Source organism: Bufo bufo, chromosome 1 (assembly GCF_905171765.1).
Source record: "Bufo bufo chromosome 1, aBufBuf1.1, whole genome shotgun sequence".
NCBI classification, from domain to species: Eukaryota; Metazoa; Chordata; class Amphibia; order Anura; family Bufonidae; genus Bufo; species Bufo bufo.
The window spans coordinates 579,777,622-579,790,847 of record NC_053389.1 but is presented as its reverse complement, the minus strand read 5'-3'; the positions used below and the strand labels follow the sequence as shown (position 1 = coordinate 579,790,847).

The 13,226-nt window shown below is 44.2% G+C and overlaps 1 protein-coding gene across 2 annotated transcripts; it reads left to right on the top strand.

Annotated features, from left to right (window-relative positions):
- The first annotated feature begins 342 nt into the window (after window positions 1–342).
- Window positions 343–12,929, top strand: ATP5F1C (ATP synthase F1 subunit gamma). 2 transcript variants are annotated; one of them, XM_040413292.1, is made up of 9 exons: window positions 344–471; window positions 880–914; window positions 3,571–3,702; window positions 3,839–4,043; window positions 9,293–9,436; window positions 9,511–9,575; window positions 10,253–10,408; window positions 10,561–10,657; window positions 12,816–12,929. In XM_040413292.1, the coding sequence occupies exons 1-9, from the start codon at window positions 392–394 to the stop codon at window positions 12,817–12,819; spliced, it is 918 nt and encodes a 305-aa protein (XP_040269226.1). In that variant the 5' UTR covers window positions 344–391; the 3' UTR covers window positions 12,820–12,929. The 2 variants fall into 2 exon arrangements, with proteins under 2 accessions (XP_040269229.1, XP_040269226.1); XM_040413295.1 differs by lacking the exon at window positions 12,816–12,929 and having other exon boundaries at window positions 343–471; window positions 10,561–10,661.
- The last annotated feature ends 297 nt before the right edge of the window (window positions 12,930–13,226 follow it).

The following is a 13,226-nucleotide window of genomic DNA, read 5'->3' as shown; positions in this document are numbered from 1 at the left end:
TGCCTATATTCCAATTTATTTTTTGCGCCATTTGTAAGAGAAAGCTATTGAAGTGTATAAATGCACAGTTCAAAAAGTTTGAAAATATGCTGCATGTAAAACACCATAAATGTTGCAAACGTACTAACAGAAAAGTAGGTAAGTGCTGAGCATGAGGTGAATGTCATAATTTGGGGAGGGATGCTACAGTTTCTACATGTTGTACATATGTCATGGCTCGTGCAGGAGCTTCCACGACGAATAGGACGGACTGAAACGACAACTATCTGTACCCGTCCATGGGCTTCCGGATAAGAATTGCCCACATCAAACATGGCGATACCAGAAGGACATTGACAGATCTCGCGAGATCTCCGCCTCCTGCCCGCTCTTCACGGCTTAGTTGCGGCGCATGCGCCTACTGCGCTGTCTGACCTTGCCTGCAGTCACCATGTTGTCCCGCAGCAGCGTCCTCATATACCAGCCACAATGGTAAGACCCCGTGTTGGGGTAGTTTAGACTTCATGGAGGGGAAGGTGGGGCAGGGAGTGACAGCTGGCAGCGGTGGCTGGCTGTGTGGAGCCTTATTCCTTGAATGCCCGCTGGCACAGACTAGGCCGCAGCCGGCCCTTGTACTTGAAGGTGTCAGGAAGCAGTGCCTGGAGGGGTCTTCTCTCCTGTATGCTCGGGATTAGAATAGTGCCCTGGCACAGGGTAAGGGCAGAGCTATATCACCCTGGGCACAAGCTGGCATGGTGTAGAATGTATGAGAAGGTGGGCAGCTCTTTGTGACCTAAGTGGCCTTGAAGCTTGCCGACCGATCAGGTCCTATAGCCTTATTAACCCTCTGCCCCCCATGTGTTGTATGACCACTGATTGACATTTCACTTTGTGTTTTAGGGGTCAAGTCAGGAACATGGCAACTCTGAAGGACAGTGAGTATCCGGGTGCAACATGGGTCATCTAAAGAGTCAATGTCAAGTATTTGGGGTTGACCTGTACACTGGCGGAGACGGCCTGATGTATAATGGGGAGGGGGGCTGGTCCCTGGTGTGAGTAGTCGGTACTCATTGATATCTGACATTGACCCTCTCCTGGGACCCCCCTGGTCTGATGTAACCTTGGGGTAAGTCCTTCGAGAGGCCGTCATGTGGCATGTTTAGAAGCTTTGCAGTGTTCTGTACTTTTGGTTTAATATGCCAAATTGGCACAAAAAAATCTGCCAGCAATCTCCACCCTGTGAGCCTACCATTAGAGGGACGCTGTTTTTTAACACTTGGTTATGCCCTTTACCGTGTTATTTCAAGCATGTTCCTGGTGGAGTCCTTCTTCTGCCTTTGTGTCTCATGGTTGCTGTGCATATCAGCTTTAGGGTCCATTCACACGTTCGGATCTGTTCCGAAAGGAATCCGGACCCATTCATTCTCTATGCCGGGGCCGGAAGAGATGCGGGCAGCACACAGTGTGCTGTCTGCATCCGCATTTCCAGAGCGCGCCCCCAATCTTCCGGTCCGCGGCTCCCGAAAAAAATAGAACATGTTCTATTCTTGTCCTGCAATTCTATGGGGGTGCCGGCCGGGTGTATTGTGGATCCGCAATACACTACGGACGTGTGAATAGACCCTTATTCCACAATACCTCTGCATGTAATGTGCACTTTTAAGGATTCTGGCTCTTGCACCCTCCAAGTCATGCTTTCTTTACCCTCTTCCTGCCGATTGATTGACCTTCTAAAGCCTGGATTAGACAGGTAGATCAAGAGATTGTTGGGAAGGAAGTGTGCCCTCCCTGCAATCGTCTGCTCGCTAGTGGAGGAGACTGCTATTACATATCATTACCTCGTTCCCATACTGTCTAGCCGTGGCAGATCGCTATTAGACGGCAAAATCTGAATTGCCTGTTTATCGGGCAATTGGCATCAGTATTAGGCCTCTTCACAAGACCGTGTTTTATTTATTTTTGTTTCCCCCCCCCCCCCCCCCCCCCCCGTTTACGGGCCGTTTTTTGTGTTCCATATACGAAACCATTCATTTCAATGGGTCTGCAAAATAAACGGAATTTACTCCGTATGCATTCCGTTTCCGTTGTTCCGTTGAAAGATAGAACATGTCCTATTGGGGTCCATTCACATGTCCGCAAATGGGACTGCATCCATTCCGCAATATCGGGAACGGGTGCAGACCCATTCATTCTCAATGGGGCAGGAATGGATGCGGAGAGCACACTATGGGAAGTTCGGGGCCGCGGCTCCGCAAAAAAAATAGAACATGTCCTACTCTTGTCCACGGACAAGGATAGGCAGTTCTATGAGTGGTGCCGGCCGGGTGTATTGCGGATCCGCAATACACTGCGGACGTGTGAATGGGCCCTTATTGCCCGCAAATCACGTTTCGTGGCTCCATTCAAGTCAATGGGTCCACAAAAAAAATGGAACACATACGGAAATGCATCCGTATGTCATTTTTGCGGAACCATCTATTAAAAATGTTATGCCCAGACCAATTTTTTTGTTATTACTATATATGCCAAACGGAAACAAAAAAACCGGAACAACAGATCCGTGAAAAACGGACTGCAAAACACTGAAAAAGCCATACGGCCGTGTGAAAGAGGCCTTTGTCATGATTTTAAGAATATAATTCTTAATTGAATTATTACCGCCCGACACCTTACATTGCAAGATGATCACTAACATGCGAACGCTCGTCAGCGATTATCGGCCAGTGTAATACAGCCCTAAATAGTGGCCATATCATCTCCTTGTCTGTCCACATCTTGACCGGACGCACTCTGTCTTCTCCATGTGAACCATTCAGGCGTGCGCTGTCTCCCTTTTTTGGTGCATGTGCTGAGGCCGGGTTCTGTACACCCAGCTAGACCGTGCAGGCGTCGTGGAGGAGACGGAGTACGTCTGTGCAAGATGTGGAGAAAAACATTGCCACTTTTCAGAAACGTTAGTCAAGCGCAGGAGGCAAACGTGACCTGAGGATGGAAGAACCGGCCTCCTTGACTTCCAAGTGTGCATTAGCATACAGAGGTATCATGGAATAAAGCGGATTTTCACAGCCAAATAAAAAACATGCCTGATAGGTAAGGGGCATAGCCAGATGTTGAAAATTGGGATGCCAGGTTCCCTTTCATGTTCTACCAACATAAGCAGAAAGGAAATACCGTAACTGGTACCCCGAGGACACATAGGTCAGGCTAGATCTTTTTCTCCGTTCCTAGTGGAAACTAAAGTTGAACAGACTCTTAAAAGGGTTTTCAAGTCATAGCTTTCTTTTGCCATATTCTTTTTGACATGCCAGAGATTGTTGGCTAGGGTCCATGGGATGGAACATCCAGAGGCTCCTCAGAAGAAGGCGGTGTTAGTAGATTTCTCTTTTTGCTGTACCCTTCAGAGCTTCTATGACCATGCATGTGAAGACGTGTAGTGAGCTTCTTTACACCTTTTTGTATTAGGTTAAATTTTATTATTGGTTTGGCTTACGGAGTGATATTTTGTGCCTTCTGCTGTCAATTCTAAGAAGCGAGGACGTAACCTAAGTTCTGTTGAGCTTTGACTTGACGGATTGATCTGTTGTGTTCCAGTTACCAGGCGACTGAAATCCATCAAGAGTATCCAGAAGATTACACAGTCCATGAAGATGGTGGCTGCATCCAAGTACGCGAAAGCTGAAAGGGAGCTGAAGCCAGCTAGGGTGTATGGGACCGGAGCTTTAGGTAAGGACTATTGCAATTCCTCAATGTAATGGAATTGCTTGTTTCTGCCTTGGGAGGTGGTAATTGTAGTTTTCTGTAACGTACTAAGCACGACGCGGTTAAAGACGTCTCCTTTCTCTGCCGTTGTTTCCCCTAGCATTGTATGACAAAGCTGAAATCAAGGCTCCTGAAGACAAGAAGAAGCATCTTATTATCGGCGTGTCCTCTGATAGAGGCCTTTGTGGTGCTATTCATTCCTCTGTGGCAAAAGCCATAAAACATGAAATCGCCTTGCTTTCTGATGGTGGAAAAGAAGTTAAAGTCATTGGAATTGGGGACAAGCTAAAGGGTTTACTTCAGAGGTTTGTATGAAAAGCTTTAGGATACGGGTACAGAACTACGACCATATTGAGAAATGCAGATATAGTTTTTTTTCCTTTAAAGGGGTTGTGCCAAGTTTGCAAGTTATCCTCTAGCCACAGAATAAAGGGATAGCTATCTGATCGCTGGGGGTCTGACCCATGGGACCCCCACTGATCCCAACAATTGGGTCCTCTTCCCCCGTTATGCCTTTCCGCTCCATTTATTTTCTATGGCACGTCCGAAGGTAGCAGAGTACATGATTGGCGGTCCTACATGGAATGAATGGAGCAGCAGGGCGTATTCCAGACTTGCCTTTCACTCAGAATGGAGGAACGATATAGGTAAGGGTCCCAGAGGTTGTACACCCAGCAATCAGTTAGTTATCTATCCACAGGATAGGGGATAGATGATCACTTTCAAACTTGGCACAACCTCTTTAAAGGCACCTACTGGAAGGTTTTTCCTCCCAAATGGCATTGCTAGCTATTAACTACCTTCCTTGCGGGCTAAAAGGGTTATTGAGGAAAGAAGAAGCAGCAGGAGTTTGTCAAAAAAGCATTTAATGCCCACACGTGCTGTATGCTAATCACCTTGCTGGAGTTATGGAGGCGCCTGGCAAGTCTAGTTGGCCATGCACTAAAACTTCATGGCACTCACCACAATTTATTAGGGAACGCTATATGTGGCTCAACTTAATATTTTATGTGGCTTCTTAATAGGGATCGACCGATTATCGGTTTGGCCGATATTCAGGATTTTGAACGTTATCGGCATCTATTTTGCCGATATACCGATAACTTATTGGGAACAAGTATCGCGCTGCTGTCAGCGCTCTCCCTGTTCCCTCAGCAGCACAGGGGAGAAGGAAGCAGTCTCCCCCTCCCCCTGTGCTGCTGCTGCTGCTACCAATGAGAGGAGGGAGGACAAGAGGAGGGGCGTGGCTGTGGCCACTGCGCCACCAATGAAGATAACTCTCATTAGTTCATATACAGGAGGCGGGAGCTGGCTGCAGAATCACACAGCCGGCTCCCGACCTCTATGAGCGGTAGCTGCGATCCGCGGCATCTGAGGGGTTAACTACCACGGATCGCAGCTACCAGTCATAGAGGTCGGGAGCCGGCTATGTGATTCTGCAGCCAGCTCCCGCCTACTGTATATGAATTAATGAGAGTTATCTTCATTGGTGGTGCCCCCCCCCAACCCCAGTATGAATCATTGGTGGCGCAGTGCGCCCCCCCCCACCCCAGTATGAATCATTGGTGGCGCAGTGTGCCCCCCCAACCCCCAGGTAAGTATATCCTCATATACTACTACTTTATATATTGGCCCACATTTACTAATGCGAGTGCTCCTGATTCTTGTGTAAATTGCTCCAAAATGTAGCTGGTGCAATCTGGCGCATCTAGGTTTAGAAAGGGTGCGTGGCCTTGTGTGCAAGATTTAGTGCCAAAATTGCACAACAATTCTGCTGTAAAACTGTCTCAGACTAAACCAACCAATAGTTATGTTATCGCCACATCCAAAAATGTCCAAATTATTAAAATATAATAATATTTATCTTGTATGGTGAACAGAGTAATGGAAAAAAAATAAAAATGGTTGATTCACTGTTTAGTTGTTGCTAAATAGAATAAATTAGGGACGCATGACGTACCGGTACGTCATGGGTTTAAACCGCGATTGCGGCGTGGCGGGGGTTAATCGGGACAGGATGCCCGCTGAAATCATTCAGCGGGCATCCTGTCACAACGCCGGGGGGGTGTCATGTGATCCCCCCCGTATCGGCGATCGCCGGCTTTACCTGAGGTTGCGGTGCCATCAGGTCCCCATTCGGCTGTGGGGGGAGACCCGATGGCATGGAAGGCAACGCGTTGTCTAAGGAAGGCATCGCGCTGCCTTCCGGTGAAAAGCCTGTGAGATCCAGCCCCCTGGATCTCACAGGCACCGGAAGCTGCATGAGTAATACACACAGTATTACTCATACAGCCAATGCATTCCAATACAGAAGTATTGGAATGCATTGTAAAGGAATATACCCCCCAAAGTTCAAGTCCCAAAGTGGGACAAAAAATAAAGTGAAAAAAAAAAAGTTGAAAAAATAAAGTTTTCCGCCCCAAAAAATTAGTTTCAAGTAAAAATAAACAAAAACGTAATTTTCCCCAAATAAAGTTAAAAAAATAGGGCAAAAAAAAAAAAGTATACATATTTAGGTATCACCGCGTCCGTATCGACCGACTCTATAAAGAGATCACATGACCTAACCCCTCAGATGAACACCATAAAAAATAAAAACTGTGCTAAATAAACCATTTTTTTGTCACCTTACATCACAAAAAGTACAACAGCAAGCGATCAAAAAGGCGTTTGCCCACCGAAATAGTACCATACTAACCGTCACCTCATCCCGCAAAAAATGAGCCCCTACCTGAGACAATCGCCCAAAAACTGAAAAAACTATGGCTCTCAGAATATGGAGACACTAAAACATGATTTGTTTTTTGTTTCAAAAATTATATTATTGTGTAAAACTTACATTAAAAAAAAAGTATACATATTAGGTATCGCCGCGTCCGTATAGACTGACTCTATAAAAATATCACATGACCTAACCCCTCAGATGAACACCGTAAAAATTTTTAAATAAAAACTGTGCTAAATAAACCATTTTTGTCACCTTACATCACAAAAAGTGTAATAGCAAGCGATCAAAAAGTCACACGCACCCCAAAATAGTGCCAATAAAACCGTCATCTCATCCCGCAAAAATCATACCCTACCCAAGGTAATCGCCCAAAAACTGAAAAAATCATGTCTCTCAGACTATGGAAACACTAAAACATGATTTATTTTTTTGCTTCAAAAATAAAATCATTGTGTAAAACTTACATAAATAAAAAAAAGTATACATATTAGGTATCGCCGCATCCGTGACAACCTGGTCTATAAAAATATCACATGATCTAACCTGTCAGATGAATGTTGTAAATAACAAAAAATAAAAACGGTGCCAAAACAGCTATTTCTTGTTATCTTGCCTCACAAAAAGTGTAATATAGAGCAACCAAAAATCATATGTACCCTAAACTAGTACCAACAATACTGCAACCCTATCCCGTAGTTTCTAAAATGGGGCCACTTTTTTGGAGTTTCTACTCTAGGGGTGCATCAGGGGGGCTTCAAATGGGACATGGTGTCAAAAAAACCAGTCAAGCAAAATCTGCCTTCCAAAAACCGTATGGCATTCCTTTCTTTCTGCGGCCTGCCGTGTGCCCGTACAGCTGTTTACGACCACATATGGGGTGTTTCTGTAAACTACAGAATCAGGGCCATAAATATTCAGTTTTGTTCGGCTGTTAACCCTTGCTTTGTAACTGGAAATAAATTATTAAAATGGAAAATCTGCCAAAGTGAAATTGTATCTATATTCCATTAATTCTTGTGGAACACCTAAAGGGTTAACTATGTTTGTAAAATCAGTTTTGAATACCTTGAGGGGTGTAGTTTATAGAATGGGGTCATTTTTGGGTGGTTTCTATTATGTAAGCCTCGCAAAGTGACTTCAGACCTGAACTGGTCCCTAAAAATTGGGTTTTTGAAAATTTCTGAAAAATTTCAAGATTTGCTTCTAAACTTCTAAGCCTTGTAACATCCCCAAAAAATAAAATATCATTCCCAAAATGATCCAAACATGAAGTAGACATATGGGGAATGTAAAGTAATAACTATTTTTGGAGGTATTACTATGTATTATAGAGGTAGAGAAATTGAAACTTGGAAATTTGCAATTTTTTTATTTTTTGTGGTAAATTTGGTATTTTTTTTATAAATAGAAATGAATTTTTTTGACTTCATTTTACCAGTGTCATGAAGTACAATATGTGACGAAAAAACTATCTCAGAATGGCCTGGATAAGTCAAAGCGTTTTAAAGTTATCAGCACTTAAAGTGACACTGGTCAGATTTGCAAAAAATGGCCAAGTCCTTAAGGTGAAATAGGGCTGAGTCCTTAAGGGGTTAAAGTTTACTTTTTTTTTTTTTTTTTAGAAGTATTAAAACACAAGAAAAACTATATACCATATTTTTCACCTTATAAGACGCACCGAATGATAAGAGACACCCCAGGTTTTAGAGGAGGAATCAAGGGAAAAAAAAAATTTTTCATCAGACCTGCATATCAGGACATCACATCAGCCCTCCAGGTCAGACCCCCTTCAGACCTTATATCGGCTCTTGTTTCAGTCCCCCATCAGCCCTCAGTGTTAGAATTCCCCCCCCCCAAAAAAAAATCTGAGTTTCCTGCCAGACCATCAGGCTTCAGATCAGATTAAAATTTAAAAAAATCCTCTTATTTCTCTTGCACCACGACTCCTCTCCACCTCCGGCAGAAGTCACACTCCCCTGTCTTCTCTGGCCTGTGCTGCACTTTCACCTGACTGCATGCAGCGTCGGGTTATAGTGCGCCTCAGGAAGAAAGACCAGGGAGGGCGAGTACAGAAAGCACTCACAGTGCTTCGCTTCCAGCACCTAATGCATACTAGTGAGCACTTCCATAATGGAAGCGCTCGCTAGTATTCCCCCTTTTGGGGGGGAAAAAGTGCCTCCTAGGGCTCTTGCACACGACCATGTGTTGGCCGGCCCAGTGCTGCGGACCGCAAATTGCAGTCTGCAATGCACGGGCACCGACTGTGGGGCAGCCGCATGCGGATCACGGACCTATTCACTTGAATGGGGTCTCCGATCCGCATTCCGACGGTCCGCACCGCAAAAAAGTAGTGCATGCACTACTTTTTTGCGGTGCGGAGGCACAGCCAGAAACTCCACGGAAGCACTCCATAGTGCTTCCGTGGGGTTCCGATCCGTGCTTTCGCACCGCATCTCCGGGTTTGCGGACCCATTCAATACAGCCACGGCGGGGAAACGGCCGTATGCATGACCGCATAGGGAATGCTATCAAAATAAAACCCATTAAACAATGACATTTTATTTATTTATTCTTTCCCAATTCCACCCCATTTCGATATTTTTTTTTTTTTTTTTTTTTTTTTTTTCTTCTAGCTTCCCCTTATATTATTGTATGGGATATTAAGTGGTGCTATTAGAATGTACAACTCTGAAACAAGTTCTGACACAGCTATGTGAAGGGAAAAGTGAGAAAGGCACTGCTCCTGGAGGGCAGGGAGTAAAAAACAAAAAAATGGACAATGGCTGCGTCGGGAAGAGATTAAAGACACTACTTTTCTTATTTCAGGACCCATAGTCAAAACTTTCTCTTGACCTTCAAGGAAGTTGGCAGGAAACCTCCTACATTTGGTGATGCATCTGTGATTACTTCAGAGCTTCTAAACTCTGGCTACGAGTTTGACCAAGGTTCCGTGGTGTTCAATAAATTCAGGTATGAAGTGACACTAGACTGATATCTGCAGTGCTACACGAGCTTGCACTGAGCATTTTGTGCTGTACTTGTAGGTCTGTGATCTCTTATAAGACTGAAGAAAAGCCATTCTTTTCTCTTGACACAGTTGCAAATTCTGGTAAGCATTTTTTTTTTTTTTTTTTCATCTTTGTGAGGCTTATATACATACTAAAATCATGAAAAAACTAAACCCATCCAGTTTACTAGTCTATTGTGGTCATTCATGGGTCATTATATGAAATATCACATACATTAAAATATCAGGTTATATGTTTGATTGCAAAACCAGATTTGTTGCTTGGTGAGTCTAATGTGAAATCCACTACTGCTAAAAGTTCTCAAAATGGGCTGACCGCACTTGGCAGCATCGGGGAATACAGGAAAAACACATTTTGTGGAGAATAGGAGCAGTGTGTATATGAAGTTTTATCCTGCCAGGTTCTGTGCCTGCAGGTACCCTGGAGGCGTAACTTCACTGTGAAGTGCTCTCTGCACTGAGCTGCTTCCTCTGCTCTGAATAACAGCTGTAGCACCCAACCAGGAGACCGCTATAGCAGACAGGAGAGACTGTGAAGCCGATCAGTGCGGACAATAGCTGACAGTGAAGCTCTGCCTTCAGGGCATTTGCAGGAGAAGATCCTGGCAGAATAAAACTTCATATTCATATTACTCTTGTTCTCCACAAAAGATGTTTGTCCTGCTCTCCCCTACCTTAGCATAGTCAAAACTGCTGACGGGCTCCCTTCAGCTTCTGTATTTTAGATAGTTACCTGCATTGAATTTTTTTCCTTCCAGAGAGCATCACTATCTATGATGACATTGACGCCGATGTGCTGAGAAATTACCAGGAGTTTACTTTGGCTAATATCATCTACTTCACATTGAAAGAGGCTGCTGCCAGTGAGCAGAGCGCCAGGATGACTTCTATGGACAATGCCAGCAAGAATGCTTGTAAGTCTATGACCTACAGATTTATGCCCCACTTTTAAGTAGTGATGATGTGTGTGGAAGTGCAGATGATACAATCTGCTTTTCCCACCTTGTATATGGACAATTGACAGTTGCATAAAACCTGGATTTTTCTTTCTCTCCACTTTTTGTAGCTGATATAATTGACAAATTGACATTGACTTTCAACCGCACCCGTCAAGCCGTCATCACCAAGGAGCTTATCGAGATCATCTCTGGTGCTGCCGCTCTGTAAGTACATGGCTAGGATGCAGAATACTAAGATATTTTCTTATGGTAATCTGAAGCATGAAGTCACTAACCCGGACTGCAGTGTAGTTTTGTCTGTAATACATTTGCAGTATTACTTGATCTGTTGGGAGTGACAGTGGTTTGCATGTAAAGCTGAAAAGCTCACAAGAGTAGGAGTGCATAACTTTCAATGCATATTAATGTTTGACTTTGCATGGTGTGCCTTAACATGCTTGTCTTTATTTCTAACACTTCTACTAGGGGATGAAATCAGTGCAAGCATGGAATGTTTGTCAGGTAAAGATGCATTTAACAGATAAAATGTAGTTTTGAAAGGTTTTTATCTTTTTGTAAAGAGTGTCAAGATAAGTAAAAAAAATAAAATAAAAAATCATTACTCGCTTTCCTAATCCACTGCCGCTCTGATGCTGCTCAGTAGTGGTGTGACCTGCCTCAGCCAGAGATTGGTAGAGCAGGCATTACCAGCTCTTACCTGTGTGTTGTCAGGACCAAGAAGTGAAGAGTGCACCACTGCTCTATTTAAAGTCTATGTTCGGCAGTCCCGTAGAGTACAGTGCTCGACTATCTCGATGGTATGCATGCTTGCCCATCACTCCACTCAAATAGGACATAGGTCCCCCAGTAAGTTGTGATCAGTGAAGGGCTACACAAAAAAAGACAAAGGCCCAATAAGGTATACCTCAGTCAGTACTTAGAGGTTGTCTTGGCTTTTAATATTGATGACCTATCCTCAGGATAGGTCATCAATATCAGATCGGCGGGGATCCAACATCAGTCAGCCCCGCCAGTCAGCTGTTTGAGAAGACTGCGTGCACATGTGTCGTCTCCCTTCCTGTCCGCTTCTGCTGTTCCATATACCTACAGCAACAAGCGGGAAGAGAGAAAGGAGAGGGCATGCGCGCACTACGTGCCGTCTCCCCGAACAGCTGATATTGAAGGATAGGTCATCAACAGAAAAAGCCCGGACAACCCCTTTAACTTTTAATAATGCATAATAAAAGCATTGCCATTGTGTGCAGTGCACATATTGGTGCAGATGTACAAAGGTGGGAACGTAGGATACACCAGTGGTGTCAAACAGCTGGATACTTGGCCGGCCGTGCCCCTACTTGACCTGGTCTAAACTATTTGTACAGGTAGCGGAGCACCCGCCCTGAAAAGAGCGACCCCTCTGGACTGTGCCTCGCCGCTAACTAGGTCTCCCTGCATGCACCCTACTGCAGATGGTTTTGGGAGGTTGAGGCTGTTAGTGCCACATGTGTTACAGCCACAACCTCCCAAGAACAGAGCCATACGCTCTATGGTGTACCAGAGATATCAGTCCCTTTACTTTTTCATCTTGGGGCTGACTTAGGGTACTTTCACACTAGCGTTGTTAGAATCTGGCAGGCAGATCCGGCAAGCCGCATACAAACCGAAAGCTCTTTTTTCCGGATCCGTCTCATCCTGAATAACAAATATGGTATTTACATTTTTTTTTCAAAGATCAAAAGAGAAACCTGCTCCTCCTATGTCTCGTCGAAGAATGGAAAACCGGAACCGGCGATGCGGTAATTTCCGGAACACTTGGTACCGGATCCGGCATTAATACATCTGTATGGAAATTAATGCCGGATCCGGCAAGTACAGTATTTTCTGGAATCTTGTCCGGAAAAAATACTGCAGCATGCTGCGGTATTTTGTCCGGTCAAATACCGTACAAGGAACGGAAGACCGCCTGATGCATACTCAACGGATTGCTTTCCTTTCAGAATTCATTAGGACAAAACTGATGCATTTTTTTCCCGGTATTGAGACCCTTTACCGGATTTCAATACCGGAAAAGAATAATGCTAGTGTGAAAGTACCCTTAGCTTATCTCTCCACCTAATGTAACTGGTTACTAACACCCAGTGGAAATGCGTCGGGAAGATTGTAGCCTTTCCTCATGACCCCTTACAATAGTCATATGCAGAGCTGGTACCATCTGCTGTATTGAGATCTGTACATTTTACCTCAGATCTATGTACGTACAGCCCGGTATACTGCTTCCGTCTGCTTTTCTTTACCTTGCTACATTTGCTGCTGTTGGCAGTTGCCATCTTGCAGTAATATTACCATTTCTTATCTTAACAACAAATTTGCATTTGTCTTTCAGATAATGTACCATCGGCCTGCAACTTGTCTGGATCTCAGTGATGGAATGGATTGGTTTATTTGTGAAGAAAGCCAATATTTGTAAATTCTATTACAATAAATTACTTACGTGGAATTATTGTATTGATGCTCAGCGGTGTGTTGTGGTATTTATCCTGGAGACTTGCATGGCAAGGACTGTGTTTGGAACATGAAATCCTTCTGCATCTCACATCAGGAGATTTGTATTTTCTTTCTATACAGTCATTAGAGGTTATGTCCTATGAAGTGATGGCATGTTTCTAGATTATGCTTTCACTTAATGGTGGGTTGGAGTCTAACCTCTGGCGTCCTTACTGCTCCTGAGAATTAAGGGGTCGTAGCACTTTGGCCCCTCTACAGTTAGGTGTCTGTGGTGCTGCTGATCAGTGAA

Bases quoted from the DNA above. Each gene is read 5' to 3' on its own strand.
- ATP5F1C (XM_040413292.1), top strand. From the start codon at position 392: ATGCGCCTACTGCGCTGTCTGACCTTGCCTGCAGTCACCATGTTGTCC. The intron at 3,703-3,838 runs GTAAGGACTATT...TGTTTCCCCTAG, and splicing joins GTATGGGACCGGAGCTTTAG to CATTGTATGACAAAGCTGAA. The intron at 9,437-9,510 runs GTATGAAGTGAC...CTGTACTTGTAG, and splicing joins GTGGTGTTCAATAAATTCAG to GTCTGTGATCTCTTATAAGA.